The sequence below is a fragment of the Siphateles boraxobius genome, unplaced genomic scaffold (genome assembly GCF_051911475.1).
Source record: "Siphateles boraxobius isolate OS27281-9 unplaced genomic scaffold, OSU_SipBor_1 1, whole genome shotgun sequence".
NCBI lineage: Eukaryota > Metazoa > Chordata > Actinopteri > Cypriniformes > Leuciscidae > Siphateles > Siphateles boraxobius.
In genome coordinates this window covers 31,139,803-31,158,018 of record NW_027508699.1, presented here as the reverse complement: position 1 = coordinate 31,158,018, position 18,216 = coordinate 31,139,803, and the positions used below count along the sequence as shown (strand labels likewise).

General features: G+C 38.3%; 1 protein-coding gene across 1 annotated transcript in view; it reads left to right on the top strand.

The window, feature by feature from the left end:
- The window catches only part of slc25a36a (solute carrier family 25 member 36a), a 28,893-nt gene extending 10,677 nt beyond the window's left edge, over positions 1 to 18,216 (top strand). The window contains exons 4-7 of the mRNA XM_077233046.1: positions 5,005 to 5,105; positions 11,075 to 11,141; positions 11,459 to 11,748; positions 15,207 to 18,216. Of these exons, the coding sequence (XP_077089161.1) occupies positions 5,005 to 5,105; positions 11,075 to 11,141; positions 11,459 to 11,748; positions 15,207 to 15,400 (652 nt within the window). The 3' untranslated portion in view covers positions 15,401 to 18,216. The remainder of the gene's footprint in view (positions 1 to 5,004; positions 5,106 to 11,074; positions 11,142 to 11,458; positions 11,749 to 15,206) is intronic.

The window sequence follows — 18,216 nt, the reverse complement described above, 5'->3', positions numbered from 1 at the left end:
CTCTCGCCATAAGTCATTCCAAAAATGATAGCAACGGACGTTGGTAGGTTTATGTACATCTCTGGCCATTGTTAATAATCAAAGAACACGTATGTGTGTTATCCAATCATTAAGGACAAGGAAAGACCCTTAAACTTCAGAGCGGCACATTATATGAGGTGTTTCTGGGTGTTTCTCCCTCATATCTGCTTCGAGGTCTTGATTGTGGCATTTCTTTGAGGTTTAGAATCCAGTATTCCTGTAATTCTTTTGTCTTTTTATGAATTTAATAAAGACTCTGTCTCGTATACAGTGTCATCTACGTCAGGTGACCTGTAAATGAAAAAAAAAAATCCGAATTGCCTGAAAAACCACCTCATGCGAGCGTAAAAACTTTTTTGGGATAAATGGGAGTTTTTGTAAATTGACGTGTTTCCATTGGGCGTATTTTCAATTCGCAATTTCAATTTGTGCAATTTGAAGGGTAATGGAAACGCGGCTACTAAGTCTGTCTTTATAAGTTATCGTTCAAAATCAATTTCCCTATAGAGAAAATTAATGGGATTTTTACTTCTAAAACTCAACTAGTTAGTTTTGTGTGTGTGAATTTTGCATCTGCCTATTAATCTTGATATGCTTAAAAGGATCTTTGTTTTGTAAGAAACCTTAATATTAAAGTGTGATACTATAGTTTATGGAAATCTGAGTTTGCAAGCAAGCATGCATGTCCTTTAGAAAATATTAGCTTTAACTCATTTTCTGTCACAAACGTATACGTTTAATTTTTTTAAGTGTTTGTTTTTGGATTTGTGTTCCTCACTGTTTCCTATCGGGGTTGCTTTATTTCCTCAGTGCTGTCAAGATTCCCCCTCAAACTGTTACATAAGGGCCTGATGGTCATGTCTCATTGCTGTAATCTCAGTGTATCATCATCAGGGGACCATGTCACTGTCTTATTACAGACTAAACTGGCTATGGGTCCTCTGTTGTTTCACTGCTTACTTCTGGATCGTTTCCAGCGACAGTACCAGTACTGTGAAGTTCAGTACTATTCGGGACGGTAAACCCTGATCCGGCTTGCGTTACCACCGCAAGCAGTACCCTGACTTGATAGGCATGGTGTATGCCGGAAAATAGCGATCAACGTCATTCTCGCGCGAAGAAGAGGCACAGTAAACAACAATTATACACTGGATATGCACCTCCTAGGTCGGCCATGGTACATTGCTTCCCGCGAACAGTCTAGCTCCACCCTTTAGGCACCGGACTACTGTGCTTGGTACAAAAAAGTGGATCGTATTTTAGTACCATTCACAACTTCAAAACGGAAATTATTTCATACTGTAATGTACCGTATCACTCGGTGGAAACGAGTCGATGACCGTTAAGAGCTTGTATCTCAACTGTAGTTTGTGTAGTGAGTGGATTCCAAAATCTATAGCATTTTCTAGATCTGTTCCAAATCCTAGTGAGCTTCCTATGGACGCAACATTTTGCTGTAGTAAAACTCACTAAGTTTTAGAAAATAGGTACTATATTTAGTATTGTCTATGAAAGTGATTACACTCATACAGAGCAGAGAATGCATCGACTCATTATCTCCAGTGAATATTCCCTCTCTCCTGTATGTATCAGTTTGTTCATTGACTGCAGTATGTCATCATTAGGCTATACTACAGACTAGCTGCTCTCATGTCCTCATTCACTTGAGCTTTGCGTGCATGTCTGTGCAGTTTAATCTAATTTATATTGGTATGTGGGAGATGGTGTTGCAGCTAAACCACTTAAAATATCTGTATTGCAGTGTTTGCACCCTTTTCATGCTGTAAGAGATATGTGTGTGTATTAGTGTGTTTCTCCCCATCTGTGCATGTGTTTCTCAGCATTCCTGTCCTGTGTGTCCTCTGCCATCACAGCTGGAATGGCTGCCTCGTGACCATTTGCGTTACATAAAGATTAAATGCACACGTAGGTAGAAATAACTTGGTTGGCTTGGTATGTGCTTATTTACGTACTGACATTAACTATACATTTTAAGATTGTAAACCATAATTCATTTCAGGTTTTTGATCCGAGATCCAGTTTGAAGTTATGTAACATCCTCCTGTGAAGGTCACGTTATTTCATTCAGATGGCCAAATTAAGCCGTGCACCAAACTACAGCATCATTACTCGCACAGGATTGGCAGATGTTTAGACTGGGATCTGATTGGCTGTCATTCAAATGGAAAAGAGCACTGATTGGCTTTCTTTTTGAAGAGGCAGGAAGAAGCATGTTATAAGCATTTCATCAGGAAACAAATGGCTGCTTAGCTTGTTGGCAGGTCACTCAGTGATGCCTTAAAATTTTCTGTTGTTGTGTGTGTGTGTGTGAGAGAGAATTATGTAACCTAGATTAAAGCAAGGGGAAAAAAACCTTCCCACTGTGGAAGGCTTAAATCCTACGTCGGAAATTTTCATTTGAATAATCCTGTTGAGTTTTTTTTCTTCGTATTTTTCAGCATTTGCCCTGTCTAAGAAAATAATTCTGGTAGCTAATACAGGACGTGTGATCTGATGAGCATTCCGGATGAGTCACAATTTTCGAATATTCGATTAGTTGATTTTATTATAGAATATCAAATAGGTTGTGCGATTATTATCTTTAAAAATTCCAATGTTTTCGGTTCTGATGTGATGGTGACACATTCATGTAACTATAGGGTGGCGCTGCCAATAACGCATCTAAAAGCTGTCAATCAACTCTCAGACAAGAGAAGAAGATATGCATTGTCTCACACCAGAGCATGTGAGTGGAGTAGTAATATTTCCTCCAGAGAATTCTAGTCGACTAGTAGTTGTTCATTTAAGCCATTAGTCTAATCACATATTTATATTAAATTACTTATATATGGGACAGAATACTAAACCATAATGAGTGTTTTTGTATATATTGCCTACTCCACATCTCAAGTCCACACTTAAAGGTTGCCACAAAGAGATTATGCATGAGACATTTTAATTGTGTATTAATAAACTAGTGTTTTCTGTGTCAGTGTCTGCTGCAAAGGTAAAGTTGACGATGCTGACCCACCATCTTCGCAGTAGTGAACGTGATAGAGAGAAATGCACACTTCATACGAATTAGCATAGCAGAGAGTAGCCCGTTTCTTTTCGTTTTTAATTTTTTTTAAAAGTAGACATTTCAAGAGCTGTCGGAGTGAAAAGGAGAGGATGAGGACTTAACAGGCTGACGTGCGTACAGATTTTTCCCTTCCTTTCCAAGTATCAACAAGGACGTAATTGCGTTCAGCTTGTTCACCTGCTCAATTTCGTACATCAGTCGCTGTCACGCTGCAGTGGTATCGTTGTCAGTTGACAAGAACATCGCCGTTTGGCCACCAGTAGGGATGGGCGATATATCGATATAAAAAATATATCGATATATTTTTAAATGTGATATCGAATTAGACCATAACGCATAATAGTTCAAATTTGCGCTATGATCCTTGCTCCAAGCAAGCTGCTGACTGCTTTTGTAGAAATATGTATATCGTGCATTGTTGTGCATACAATGCGACAAACAACTCGCATCAAATATTAACGCAGAAGAACGGGACACGTCAGTTCAGTGAGTTCACAAAATTTAATTATTTGCATGTGCTTTAAAGCCTTGCCAGTTAAACATGTCATTCACTGCTGATGCGCTGTTCTAACATGCACTTTACTGAGCACGAACACCCGACGCGCACATGGACTAAAAGCCTGTCTAACAGCGCCTGGTTACTGGACTAAGTTATCTTTAATAAGAATCAATGTATATTTATACAGTGAAGACTATATTTGGCTTTGACTTTGACTGAACATTTGCTCTCACTTTGCGGAAAAAATATTGGGATATATATCGTATATTGATATTCAGCCAAAATATATCGGGATATGACTTTTGGTCCATATCGCCCAGCCCTAGCCACCAGGTCTTAGACAGGCGACAACCTTTACTCCTGTCTCTTATTCATTAAAAATAATCTAATAACTTTAAGGTTAGGCTACACAGCTAGAGCAGCACTCTTTAAAGCTGATGATACACTAGGGCAGTATATTTTCCTGCTTTTTTTTCCTTAGCCAATCACATGCTTGTAAATTGTCTGCTATATTTGCTTCTTATTTATTTAATCCAGGCAATTGGTTGATGAAACATTAATTAAAATTAAGATACAATTTATACAAAACGAAATTCACTTTAAAGAAAGGCTTTCTAAAAAACAAAACTTTATTAAGTGGTCAAAATCTTTTCTGACCCACTACAAATGTCTTCCGATATATTGGGTATCTTAATGAACCTATCTTACTCATCTCATGCGGTTCACTTTTCGTATAATCAACATACATGAAATAAAAAAAAAAAAACATTATATTATTTAAACATAAATTTGAAATCTGTGTTTAAGTTATATTTAAGTGTCACACCGCTCAGCTTCGCTCACATGCTCTGGTGTGTAGCTTATACATGCGTGTGGGGAGGGGTGCGATAATCGAATAATATCCAGCGATCTTCAAATATTATTTTTGCTTGAAATGCCCATCCCTAATGAGCATGGCATGTCATTTACAAGACATTAGCTCAGAAGGATAGAAGAAGAAAAGTAGCAGAACCACCACTGCATGCATGAACCTAAACACAAGTGATGGAGAAGGAAATGCTACCCTGTTTTACTGTTTTGTATCACTCTTTCCCCACTCTTCTTTGAACTGTGCGTATTGCCACCTAGTGGACTCTTCTGTCTCAACATTCACCTTGCGAATGCACTGTTGTACGCGCACCATCTACGCAGATGTGTGGGGATCCTCCCGATGATGAAAATTACGTCACATGGACAGTGTGCAGACAACACTTCCCTAAAATATTCATGTGATCAACATAACTAAAAATATTTCTTCTTTAAATAAAGAAAGAAAGATTTTGTCCCTTCAACTTCTAATAAACACTGAAATATTGAAATCCTCAAAAGCAATTTATGTTGTTAATTTCTGTTTTGTCCACAGAGCAATATATTTTGCTGCCTACTCCACAGCCAAAGAGAAGCTGAACAATGTGTTTGATCCTGACTCAACACAGGTGCACATGCTGTCCGCTGGTTTAGCAGGTAAGAGTCCCAGCAACATCTTTCACGTAGATGCATTTTTTGACTTAAGTTTGCATTGGCTCTTTTTTGTTTGTATTTCACACACTGAACTAAAATAATACTCACCTTTTAGTGTGCACAAACAAGAGAATGCATCATTTGGGTTTTTATATAACCGATGTTTGTCAGTCGCTTTTGATTTTAGCAATTACAGCCTTATTACGATAAAATGTTTTATCCTAGTTGACCATCTAGTACAAATGGGGAAATTTAGACATGGTATTTCCCTCTTGTTTTGGGTTACCTTTTTCAAGGTATGACAGCATCTAGACCGAAAGCACAATTAAAGACTTTCAGGATCAAAATACTCACTTTAAAGCAGGCATATTTTAAGCTTTTTTTTTTCCAAGCTAAAAAATATTCAAGCAAATCATTTTGAAAATACTTGTTCTCTCTTTGTCTACTCTTAGGGTGCTTTCACACTGGCAGTTTATTTCGGAACGGGGCATGGTTCGCATTAAAAAACACTAATGTGAACGCTGTCATGCTGACCCGGGTGCGCATTGGGGTACGGAACCCGAGACTACCTGGAGGAGGTGGTCTGAGTTCGTTTGCTCCCGAACCGTGCCGCGGTTTGATTGAATGTGAAAGCAACAGGGACTCGGGTGCGCACTTGTTTCTGGGCACTAGTAACCTGCGAATGCGTTTTTAGCTGATTATGATGTATTTCGTTAAATAAAACGCATGTAAGGGATGATAGTGTTGATGATTTACCTTGGATACAAGCGAGAGTGAGCCTGTAGTATATACGCGTATAGCGCATGGAATCATGGCAACAAATTAATAAAAATCCATTCAGAGTCTCCTCAGAGTCCGTTTGCAAGCAGCAGAAACCCAACTTATGCGACACACACACACACACACACACACACACACACACACACACACACACACACACACACACACACACACACACACACACACACACACACACACACACACAGTAAACCTGTGTTGTTCACTCAGCTGCGCATAATAGCTCCAAATTAATAAAAAACAGAATATATTGACCCGTGATCTGTTTTCAATCATGCACTTGGGGGGTGGGGGGTTCAATCGCGCTCGCTCTCAGGCTCGGACCGCCACAAACGAGCCCAGTGTGAAAGCACCCTTAGTCTTAGTTTCAGTTTGATAAATTTAAATATTATTTTACATGTAAGCAAAACAGAAAGAAAATGGGACATCTATAATAAATAGTATTTTTAAAGCATTTCTAAAACACATAGGCTAACTTTCAAGCATGTTATATTTACTTGAAAGCTTGTTAGCAATATTGCAAAAAAGATCCTCAAAGTTTGGATTGTGCTTTCCTTTCCCAGTTTCTTTTTTTTCCTTTTTTTGTTTTCTTCTACCTTTTGAGGGCTGGAGGACATAAGTCATTACATGCCAGTGTGCTACTAAAAAGTCTGGCTTCACACGCTCTCTGTGCTGTGTGTAGTAGCGGCCGCTAGCAGGGCGCTACGCTAACATGTAGAGTGCCATGCGCGGTGGGCAGCGGTCCTCGCGACTGACACGGGCGGGATCGGGACGCCTCAGGTAGTCACGTCTCTACTCACCGGTATGATCATGATTCTCCTAATGATAATGATGATTAATAAATGATAATGATGGTTATTTAATTTAATGTAGCCACTGTAGCTGGCTTGCAGTTCTTTTCTTTTCTTTTTTTTTTTAACTTCCTTGTGATTATACAGTTTTGACACATGGCCCCCTTGCCAGCCTGTAACCCCATAAAAAGGTAATTTCAGTGAAAAACTACTTGCACTTCTTTTCTTTTTTTTTGTCATTTAATTTCAATACTGAATGCTAACCTTGTCATTCGATTGCAGTATGTAGGCTATGCATTATTTTACAAGACAGTGTCACAACGTAAACATTCCTAGCATGTTTTGTCTATTCGTTGTTGATAAGAGGGGCCACACGGCCTGACAAACTCCACAGATAGCCTTTGCATTACAAAAGTGGTTAAATATAGATCCCTGAAGGCCTGCGATGGAAAATTGGCTTCCGATAAGGGACAGGCCAGTGAAATATTCATTACATGTGCCGCTCTCTTCTCAAAAGCATAGGTGACTGTTTTTTCCTCTCTTAATTGATCTTTGTAATGGCATCAGTTTACAGTTGCCTCCAGCTCAGTTCTTGCAACCTGATGCATATAACTTATGGCCTACACATTGTTCATCATTGTGGTTAGGTAATGACTGAGTAGGGCTGTGCAATTAATTTCGATTAATTATTTCGATTTCGGCTCCCAACGATCACCAAAATAGTATAATCGAGTAAAAACTATTATTTTGCCCTGTTCTGTTTTGCAAGAACACTCTTATTTTGTCTTATGTTCTGAATGACACGCGCACATCCGCCCCTCCCGAAGCCATAAACTCTCAGCTTGAATGTTTAAACTGATAAGACTTAAAAAGAAGTGAACATTATCAATTTTAGTTATGATGCAATACTGGCCCGATTGTGCAAGTGACAATTCCATCATGTCCCGACTCCTAAACGCTAGAATGTATTTTTGACGCTTGCCTTGTCCAAACCATTTTGAGAGACAGAGAGAGAGAAGACGCAGCACCGCTGAACACTCACGCGGTTTGTGAAATTGCATCTTGGAGAAAGTTTTAAAGTTATATATTTAGTACCATATGTGCCATAAAGTACCATAAATGTTCAAATTTAGATTTTTGTAAGAATTGTTGAAATAAATCTTTTTATTAATAAATGCGATACGTTCCCAAAGTCATGTGAAATAATCATGTTAATTAATCGTGATTTTAATACTGACCAAAATAATCGTGATTATGGTTTTTTGAGCTACAAATCAGCATATTATAATGATATCTGAAAGATCATGTGACACTGAAGAATTCAGCTTTGGCATCATAGGAATACATTTGAAAGTATATTAAAATAGAAAACATTTTCTATTTCAACAACATTTAAAAAAATGCACTGTCCCCAAATGTTTAAACGATCATTTCTAACCTTAATCAAATAAACACGTGTGACATTGAGGATTTCACCTGCTTTCTACTATACATCATATTTACTTGCTTCCATTGAAGCCAGGATGAAATTTGTTAAATTTTCAGGTTAATGTTTCACTAAAATTGTTATCCTAATAGTATCATTTGTAATTTAAAATAGAGAATTGTCATTAGTTATAATAGACATTTTGACCGTATTATTTAAACAAATTTTTATTGTTGAAAGAAAAAAAAATCCCACTCTATATGAACCAACATATTCAGTATTAATTTTTGCGCAAGTAGTATTTTCCAAATAGCAGAACCACAATTGAATCTTTCAGAAATTGCGTTCGGCAAAGATTTTGCCAGCAGGAATGACAAGGTTAGCATTGGACTTTTACATGCACTGCCTCTGACCCTCCTTAAAGTTATTGTTTATATAAACTTTGATCCTAGTTTAATTTTGTAGCTGTTTATATGACCCAGCACTGATAAAGCTCATATATGGTCAAGATAAATAGTGTTACTGCAGCAGGATCAACTCTGTTCTGTACCTTTACATTTAAAATGAACAACACTGGTATAATGATGTCCTTTAAAACTCAAAAAATCTCTCTCTCTCTCTCTCTCTCTCTCTCTCTCTCTCTAATCATCTTTCTCTTGTCTCTCTATCCATAAAAATGGAAAGGAAAAAATAAAAGCACTCTCTTAATTGTTTAAATTGGTGGTGGGAGGGATGGAATGGTCATTGTTTGATGTAATTGGTGTGCGGGGCTGGGATGGGGAGGTGGGCAGGGTTTATTTTGATGGTTCCACTCCCTCATGGGTTTGACTTTGCTCTGAGGGGCATGTGGACTGCTGCTTGTGACTGTGGTACAGAAAAGCCTGTGTCTATTTTAGGCCTTTACTGTAGCTTTCACCCTGCGTGAGGGTCTGTGAGCCAGCCTGCTCTGCCCCCCATATCTGCAGGCTTCGTCCTGCAGCTGTGAGGAGAGGAGCTTTGCCCCTCCCCTGTGAGTACTCGTCAGAGACACACTCTCTCTCTCTTACTCTCTTGTACCGATCTGTCATCCCCCCCTCCCCATTCACCAGTCAGTTGCCTAGGCCTCTTACCCTCTCTAGAGCTTCTTCTCTAGCTCAATAGACTGCTTTTGGTTTGTTTAGCCAAACACTGATGTTTTACACTGTACTGTTAGAAATGCACATGAATACCTTCATCTTCAATTGCCATTGTCTTATGCTCTCTTTCGTTTTTTTTGTTTTTTTTTTGTTCGGGGATATTTTGTTCTCTCACAATACCAAGCACAGGCTTTGTGCTTCATTTTGATGCAGTTGAACAGATAAACTAATTGTTCCCACCAACATCAGGCAGAATATTTTGCTGTTGGTTTAAATGCTGATAATACAATGCATGCACACTTAAATCTTTTAAGATGCACGTAGCCTAAATTTGCAAACACATACCTTAACAGGAATAAATTTGGACATTGACTACGTTTACATGCACCCTCATAAATGTAATTATAATGGGATTTTGGCAATGTTGCGAATAAATTAATACTTTGATCAGACTAATGCGATTAAACTCATAATCGTGGTAACCATAATTGCTTTAAACTAAGTCGCGTACGCCGATGTTAATCACAATGAGCAGGCATTTAAACACCTTGATTGCATTATCACCGCTCTGAACAAAGTGTGCATTTGCTCGGAAGTACGCGGATGATGCGTGTTGTTCACACAACTTCATGAATGAATTCCATGACATTATTCTGAAGTGTTTCCTCCACTCTGAATCGAATCGGTGCAGAGAATGCGATGGCAACATAAGCAACCCCAGTTACAGCAGCATTGCTATGTTCATCACGGTCCCGAATAATATACAATACATCCATAGAAATGTTTTACATTTGACGCAAGTAGATTAAAACAGTGGTCAGTAACACACCTACTGTACGTGAGTTCATCATTTCTGCAATGCATTGGGGTATGTGGTGAATGGCAGAAAAAATAACCACACTTCTTGGTGAATAATCAGAATAATGAGAATTGCATGTAAACGGGAGTGAATAGATTTGCTCATGTCATGTAAACATCGTATTTCTTACTTTAAGTTCTTAATCAGATTATTGTAAAAAAAAAATCACATTATTGGTGTACATGTAAACGTAGCCACTGTTGTGCTAATCTCGTGTACTAAGATTTTGTCATATCACACAATCTTGCCGGCATAGTACTCGCATGGCATGCCTTTCAACTACATCACAGCGGTGGTATAATTCACTGCCCATGCTGTGAAAAACAGTACTTTACCTAACGTTAATAACAGTTTTTGTCATTTGGCTACATTTATGTAATTGGATAGTGGTTCTTTTTAACTTAAGACTCTTTTCTCAAGATGTTTATCTCATTTAGCTTCCACTCGATCCATAAAATACTGTTTAATTCTGTGAAGATAGGGCTAAATATTCAAGAAGTAACGCTACATTGGTTTTACAGTCCTGTTATAGATTGAAAACTGCTTAATGCTTTAGCTAAAAGGCCTTATACACTGCTGTGACCACTTTAAGATGTGCTTATGGCTCTTTTACCTAAAATATTAAATAAGTCCCTGGTGGATCTGCAATGGTTTTCCTGACATTAGATTGTAATCGCTGTAAATGATGCTGGGCATTCCGGAGGGGGAGCTTGTAGTCCATATCACAATGCTGGTGTATGAGATTGGTGTGACATGTCCTGATATGCTGAAACAAAAGTCTAACAAGATTAATATTCTACATTTTAAACCGAAACAATCAGGCCATAAGCATATTTTACAGAGGTCCACAGCACTTCTCTGAAGTGTGGAGTTTCATTAGTGAAAGTTTGTAGTTCTAGAGTCATTAGACCTGCTGAAAGTGCTCTGAGTTGCCCTTGACAATATCACTTCCAAGGCTAATCTGGAACACCTCTTTTCCCCAGGGTTCACTGCCATCACAGTAACCAACCCGATCTGGCTTATAAAGACTCGATTGCAGCTTGATGCCAGGTAAGTAATACTATTCGTTTCAAAAGTTTGGAGTTGGTTTGAAGTTTTTGAAAGAAGTCTCTTATGCTCACCAAGGCTGCATTCTTTTATCAAAAATACAGAAAACGGTAATATTTTGCAATATTGTTACAATTTAAAACAAAATCTTTCGTAAGATTATAAATGTCTTTACCTTCACTTTCTAGCTACCATGCTTGTTTTCTTGCAATTTTGCATTTCAGAACGTCACCCATTAAAACAGATATTTTAGGGGACATTAAAGGAAGAAATATTATAACCAGATTTCTTACATTTATCAAATGTTTTTCTTTCTTTAGGAACCGTGGAGAACGGCGCATGAGTGCATTTGAGTGCGTCCGGCGTGTCTATCGGTCAGATGGGTTACGGGGATTCTACAGGGGCATGTCTGCTTCTTATGCTGGCATATCAGAGACTGTCATCCACTTCGTCATTTATGAAAGCATTAAACGCAAACTAATTGAGTCCAAGGCCAACGCTAACATGGATGACGAAGATGAATCTGTAAAAGACGCTTCAGACTTTGTTGGAATGATGCTGGCTGCTGCCACATCCAAGACCTGTGCCACTTCAATTGCATATCCTCATGGTGAGTGCTGATTTATTTATTTACTTTTTGTTCTTTATGGTTATGTTAATATTTGTTACATTTATGGGTTTGGAGTTGGCATGTTAAGTTAGGGCCCGTTTACATGACAACGTTTTCAACTAAAAGCTGAAGACTTTTTATTAGTTTTTACTAAAATTGGCATTACAGTGAATATTTCTGGCTTTGTGAAGATGGAATTTATCCAGACGACAAAGTAATAATAGAGTATTATCAAGATTAACATCCTTAGAATGAAAACCGGACAAAAAATGATAGATTATGTAATTTGTGTCTATAGGCATATGCGTTCGGCTCGAGTGCACTGTTGTTAAAGAATGCATGTGTGTGGATCACAAATTCACATCGCCAACTACCTGTCTGGCATGCATAAAGAAGCGTTATTAGTTGTTTTTGTAGGTCCATGTGACCGGGGATCGGTTTGATAACGTTGTCATCTGTTCAAAGAAAAAAATGTTTCCGTTTTTAGCACATTGTTGTCGTGTAAACTTACCCTTAGTTTGTTGAGATTTGGTTAATTCTTTAACAGTCATTTTGACCCTCAATCCATTAAATCCTTGAAATCCTTACTTGCGACCTATTTTCAAAGATAAGCCTACCTTCAATCTCCATCAGTACATTTTTTTTCCAGTGTATTTTCCTTTTTAGATTTGAAATGTAGCAATTAAAAGGCACTGGAAAATGTTGTCATGTAATGAAAAAAATCCAATAATTTAAGACCAGGGACTTTTCCCCCATTTAAACTAGAACCGAAAAAAGAAAAGAAAATGTATGTTGTAAAATGAAGGAATATTATTCTGTAAAGGCCCGTTCACACCGGGACGAATTTAGCGCACGATATTCGCCGAACGTTTAATGCCTCGTGATTAAACAAAAGGCGCCATTGTGAGTGTGCACACCGACGCGGAAAACGGCACGTATAAAAGCTTAATTTTTTTAAAAAACGCCTTGGGTACGTTTTTTTTGGTTTGACGCGCCGCGTCAAAGACTATCCGACCAATGAGATTGGCGCTTTTGCTCACGTGTCTGGAGCTTCTGAAGTTACAGTAAAACACAACTTGGGGGCGCTCAAACACAAAACGGTCTTGCCGAGCACACATACGTAACGGCGAAGAAGATATACGCCAAGTAGCGTCTACACACTGCCGGGAAGAAGACAAGGAAGATGCAAGCCAAGATAAATGTAGAGCTGCTGGTCTCGTTTGTGTCGGAACATAAGCTTTGACATCTCACCTTCATGTTTTTGCCCATCGAAATGAGTCCCAGCTGCTACTACAGGTAACGCGACTCACCAAACAACACTTACTACTGCTCTGGGTAAGGAGTCATTCACACAGCTCGTGTTCTTGGTTCAAAAAAACCCTTGAGAGCACAATAAAATGGAACAGAATCCAGGGGTCTGGATATTTCTGTTTTTTCATTAAGCGCCATCTAATATCAGGGAATGAATTTGCATGTTCACTCAGCTCATCATCAGCGAAAATCGCTTGGGTGTGAACACAAAAAACGCGTTGAAAAACGCTGGCGAATAACGCTCGCCGATATTCGTCCCGGTGTGTACGGCCCTTAAGAGTACTATTCTGTATAGCTGACCAAATACAATTAAATTTGTACAATTTTCTTAAATAAATGTATACATTTTTCAGTGAGATTTTTCACTTAATTTATTTGTATAAAAGAACTTACTATGTTTATGATATACAGGTGCTGGTCATATAATTAGAATATCATCAAAAAGTTGATTTATTTCAGTAATTCCATACAAAAAGTGAAATTTGGATATTATATTCATTCATTACACACAGACTGATATATTTCAAGTGTTCATTCCTTTTAATTTTGATGATTATAACTGACAACTAATGAAAGCCCCAAAATCAGTATCAAAAAAATTTGAATATTGTGAAAAGGTTCAATATTGAAGACACCACACTCTAATCAGCTAATTAACTCAAAACACCCGCGAAAGCCTTTAAATGGTCTCTCAGTCTAGTTCTGTAGGCCTACACAATCATGGGGAAGACTGCTGACTTGACAGCTGTCCAAAAGACGACCATTGACATCTTGCACAAGGAGGGCAAGACACAAAAGTTCATTGCTAAAGAGGCTGGCTGTTCACAGAGCTCTGTGTCCAAGCACATTAATAGAGAGACGAAGGGAAGAAAAATATATGGTAGAAAAAAAGTGTAAAGTGTACCCTGGAGAGGATTGTGAAACAAAACCCATTCAAAAATGTGGGGGAGATTCACAAAGAGTGAACTGCAGCTGGAGTCAGTGCTTCAAGAACCACCATGCACAGACGTATGCAAGACATGGGTTTCAGTTGTCGCATTCCTTGTGTCAAGCCACTCCTGAACAAGACACAGCGTCAGAAGCATCTCGCCTGGGCTAAAGACAAAAAGGACTGGACTGCTGCTGAGTGGTCCAAAGTTATGTTCTCTGATGAAAGTAAATTTTGCATTTCCTTTGGAAATCAAGGGCCCAGAGTTTGGAGGAAGAGAGGAGAGGCAAAGAAACGACGTTGCTTGAAGTCCCGTGTAAAGTTTCCACAGTGAGTGATGGTTTGGGGTGCCATGTCATCTGCTGGTGTTGGTCCACTGTGTTTTCTGAGGTCCAAGGTCAACGCAGCCGTCTACCTGGAAGTTTGAGAGCACTTCATGCTTCCTGCTGCTGACCAACTTTATGGAGAAACAGATTTCATTTTCCAACAGCACTTGGCACCTGCACACAGTGCCAAAGCTACCAGTACCTGGTTTAAGGACCATGGTGTCCCTGTTCTTAATTGGCCAGCAAACTCACCTGACCTTAACCCTATAGAAAATCTATGGGGTATTGTGAAGAGGAAGATGTGATACGCCAGACCCAACAATGCAGAAGAGCTGAAGGCCACTATCAGAGCAACCTGGGCTCTCATAACACCTGCGCAGTGCCACAGACTGATTGACTCCATGCCACGCCGCATTGCTGCAGTAATTCAGGCAAAAGGAGCCCCAACCAAGTATTGAGTGCTGTACATGCTCATACTTATCATGTTCATACTTTTCAGTTGGCCAACATTTCTAAAAATCCTTTTTTTGTATTTGTCTTAAGTAATATTCTAATTTTCGGAGATAATGAATTTGGGATTTTCATTAGTAATCATCACAATTAAATGAAATAAACATTTGAAATATATCAGTCTGTGTGTAATGAATGAATATAATATCCTAATTTCACTTTTTGAATGGAATTACTGAAATAAATCAACTTTTTGATGATATTCTAATTATATGACCAGCAACTGTAATTTAGAATGAAAGAGTTGGTTTATTAAATAAAAATGCAGAAATAAAAGCACTTTTTTGTAGTATCAGACTTTTGAACACCACTGTATTGTCATCTTCCTGTGTTTTTTTTCTCTGACAAATAACTGTTTGGTCTTTCTCTTTATCCAATGACAGAGGTTATTCGTACCAGACTACGTGAGGAGGGCAGCAAGTATCGTTCGTTCTTCCAAACTCTAAATATGGTGGTCCGGGAGGAGGGTTACAGAGCACTGTACCGAGGCCTCACCACTCATCTGGTCCGACAGATCCCTAACACTGCTATTATGATGTGCACCTATGAGCTGGTGGTCTACCTGCTCAATGGTTAACGGATGGAGAGAGACCAGGAAAGAGAGGGAGAGAGATAGAGAGATGAACAGGGTGAGAAAGCGAAAGCTAGATGGAGACCAAGAGAGTGATTGTCCCTGGGTTTTACACCAAAGGAAGCAGAACAAATCCTAGAAACGCATTGTTAACCCGGACTCCCAAAGGGGGCTGTAGTCTCCGAGAACAAGAAGGTTTTGAGCCTGTCAGACTGGAAAGCGTTTCAAAAAGGAAAGACCGATGGTGGACAGACACGCTAAAGCAGTCTGTCCATTCGAAATTTTTAAAGAGAAGTCCGTTTTGAAAGGAAAATCAGAGGGGAATGCTTGAAGAAAATGCAAAAGCCTGAATTGGCAGAATTGCTTCACATTAAAGAAAAGAAAAATCATCCTTTCACAGCCATTTCATTTCAAAAATCATTTTGTCTGAGTCATTTCTTTATAAAAAAAAAGAAGAAAAACAAGCCTGTCAAGATCTGAAGTGACTGAAGGTCTTTGAAGTAAAGTATAAGAAAAGCACAAGAAAGAGATTTCAGATGTGGCACAATAGCACTACTGTAAAGGATTTTCTTCTTTTTTTAGTTCTCCATTTCATAAAGATGAGGCTTTGCCTTTCAAGCATTCTCCTCTAGATGTCACCTTCAACTCTTTCCAAACTTGCCAGGCAGATGGTTGTCCACGCACAAGAGTCCATTTGCTGTTGTTAAATTGACTGTCACGTGATACGTGGCCCCTCATGTGCTTCAAACTGAAGTGTTTCTTCGTTAGGTCCATGTTAAGTTTAACCATACTTACTTTGTGTGTGTTTTCAATGATCATACCGTTGTCCTAATATCAGTATAGTATATGCTCTGGGTGGTATTTTTGAATTGGGAGATTCATCACTGGGCCTTTTTTGAGATGGAGCGTTCTCGAATTTATCACCACGGTTCACTGCTGCAAAGCCTCTACTTGAATCCCAGGTGTCGGCGAGAGCAAGAGATAAATTTGCCGAAGGCTAAATGGTAGTGGCTAATGCTAACCCTGAGCATGTTGCCTACAAACAACATGCCACGTTGAGACGACATTATTCGTCGTATGGCAATAGTCATTTTTCCACTTCTGAGTGGGAATAAAAGCTGCAGAATTGTGTCCCACCCTCTGGATTCCTCTAACAGTGGCTTCTAACTGAGCGTATAATATATGCACTTTGTGGCCTTTCTGGGCTTGCGCAAACTTTTTTTTTTTCTCTGTTTGGGACAATTTTAATCTTGTATTGTAAAACATAGTATTACTATGTAAGCAAGACAGTGTTTTGCTGAACAATTCCCTTTGAAAGTTATTGTACAGTTCAGTGTACTAAACTTTTGTGAAGGATATTCTTGTATGTGTATATACTGTATGTATGCATATTAAATATCCAGTGTTCATAACTTAAGTCCTCTGATTATGCAGTAGTATTATTTGAACGACTGCATTTGTTTGATCGATCTATCACAAAAAGATATAGTCAAACTTGTTTTGTTGAATGTTTTTTTTTTTCTTTTACTTTTTTTTAATATATATGTAATTATTATTTTTTTTTTAAATTCTATCACTCCTCATTCTGGCCCTGGACTTGTTGCTTGAAGTGGAGTCTTACTTTTTTTGTGTGTGTGTGTGTTTTTAAGTGTTTTCATCTCGCTTGTTTGTTTACATTACTGTTGTATGTACTTTCACACCCTCATGATATGAAGGAACTTAAACTGTCCATGTTAGTGATTTAGACGTTATCCACATCATTTCCAGACAGGTCTTTACCAGTACGTGGGCTTAAAATTATAATTTAAGGTAATTATATTAAGCCTCATGTTGGTAGATCCCTTAAAGAGCCTCTAGGGTTTCTGTTAGTATCTTAATAACAGTAGCATCATAGTAACAGTATTTGTTTTTCTAACAGCAAAAACATGGTTTTGGTTCCATCATTCATAATCAGAAGTGAAGTGTGTTTTCACATACAAGTGTTTTCATGCATTTCAGTGTCTTCGCTGTCCAGTTCAAGTCCATTTTCAAGTCATCAGTATGTGTAATGCTGCTGATGAAGCTCTGGAGTTCTGTAATGATCATCACCACATTTATTATACACAAAACATGATCCAATATTATGCAGTCAGCACTGGACTCTCGTCACAGCTAATAATCTCAGCGATTGCGCTAATTGATTAACAAAAAGCATTTGTTTTCGGACAACAAAAGTTTTTTTCAGGCGTGATGTTTTAGTGTAATTAGACTAGTTAGGCTATCGTTGATGGATTAGTAAAATAGTTGTGTTGTATCTAAAGCTGTAATGCCCTTGTGTTAGAAAGTGATCAAACATCCATGAATGATACTTTAAGTTTGCATTCAACAAATGCTCTTGTAACTTCACAGTCTCATAGATAGAGACTTTAATGGCATTACAAAAAGATTAAAAAAGGCATTTTTAAAAAGTGATGTTGGAATATTCAGTTTTGGACTCAGTTTTCAGTTTTGGACTGAATGGACAGATGTGAACATACTATTAACTGAGCCTAACTGATTGATGGAAATATTGAACATGACACTCTAGATTAATCATTTCAATCTTCATTTCACATTTAATGGTTTATTCGGCAATTGCGTGTATGGTGTCTGTATTGTGCAGTCTAACATGACCAACACTAACAGATTGTATGTCAACGCCTGTTGTTTCACTTCAGTTTTATTTTTCCTTTTTTTTTTAAGTCTAGTTTTTATTGTAAAGGTGGCATATTCTTTGCTGGTTATGTGATTTATCATACCTCTTTTTTTTGTACAAACAGTCAATAAAAACAATGCAAACCCCA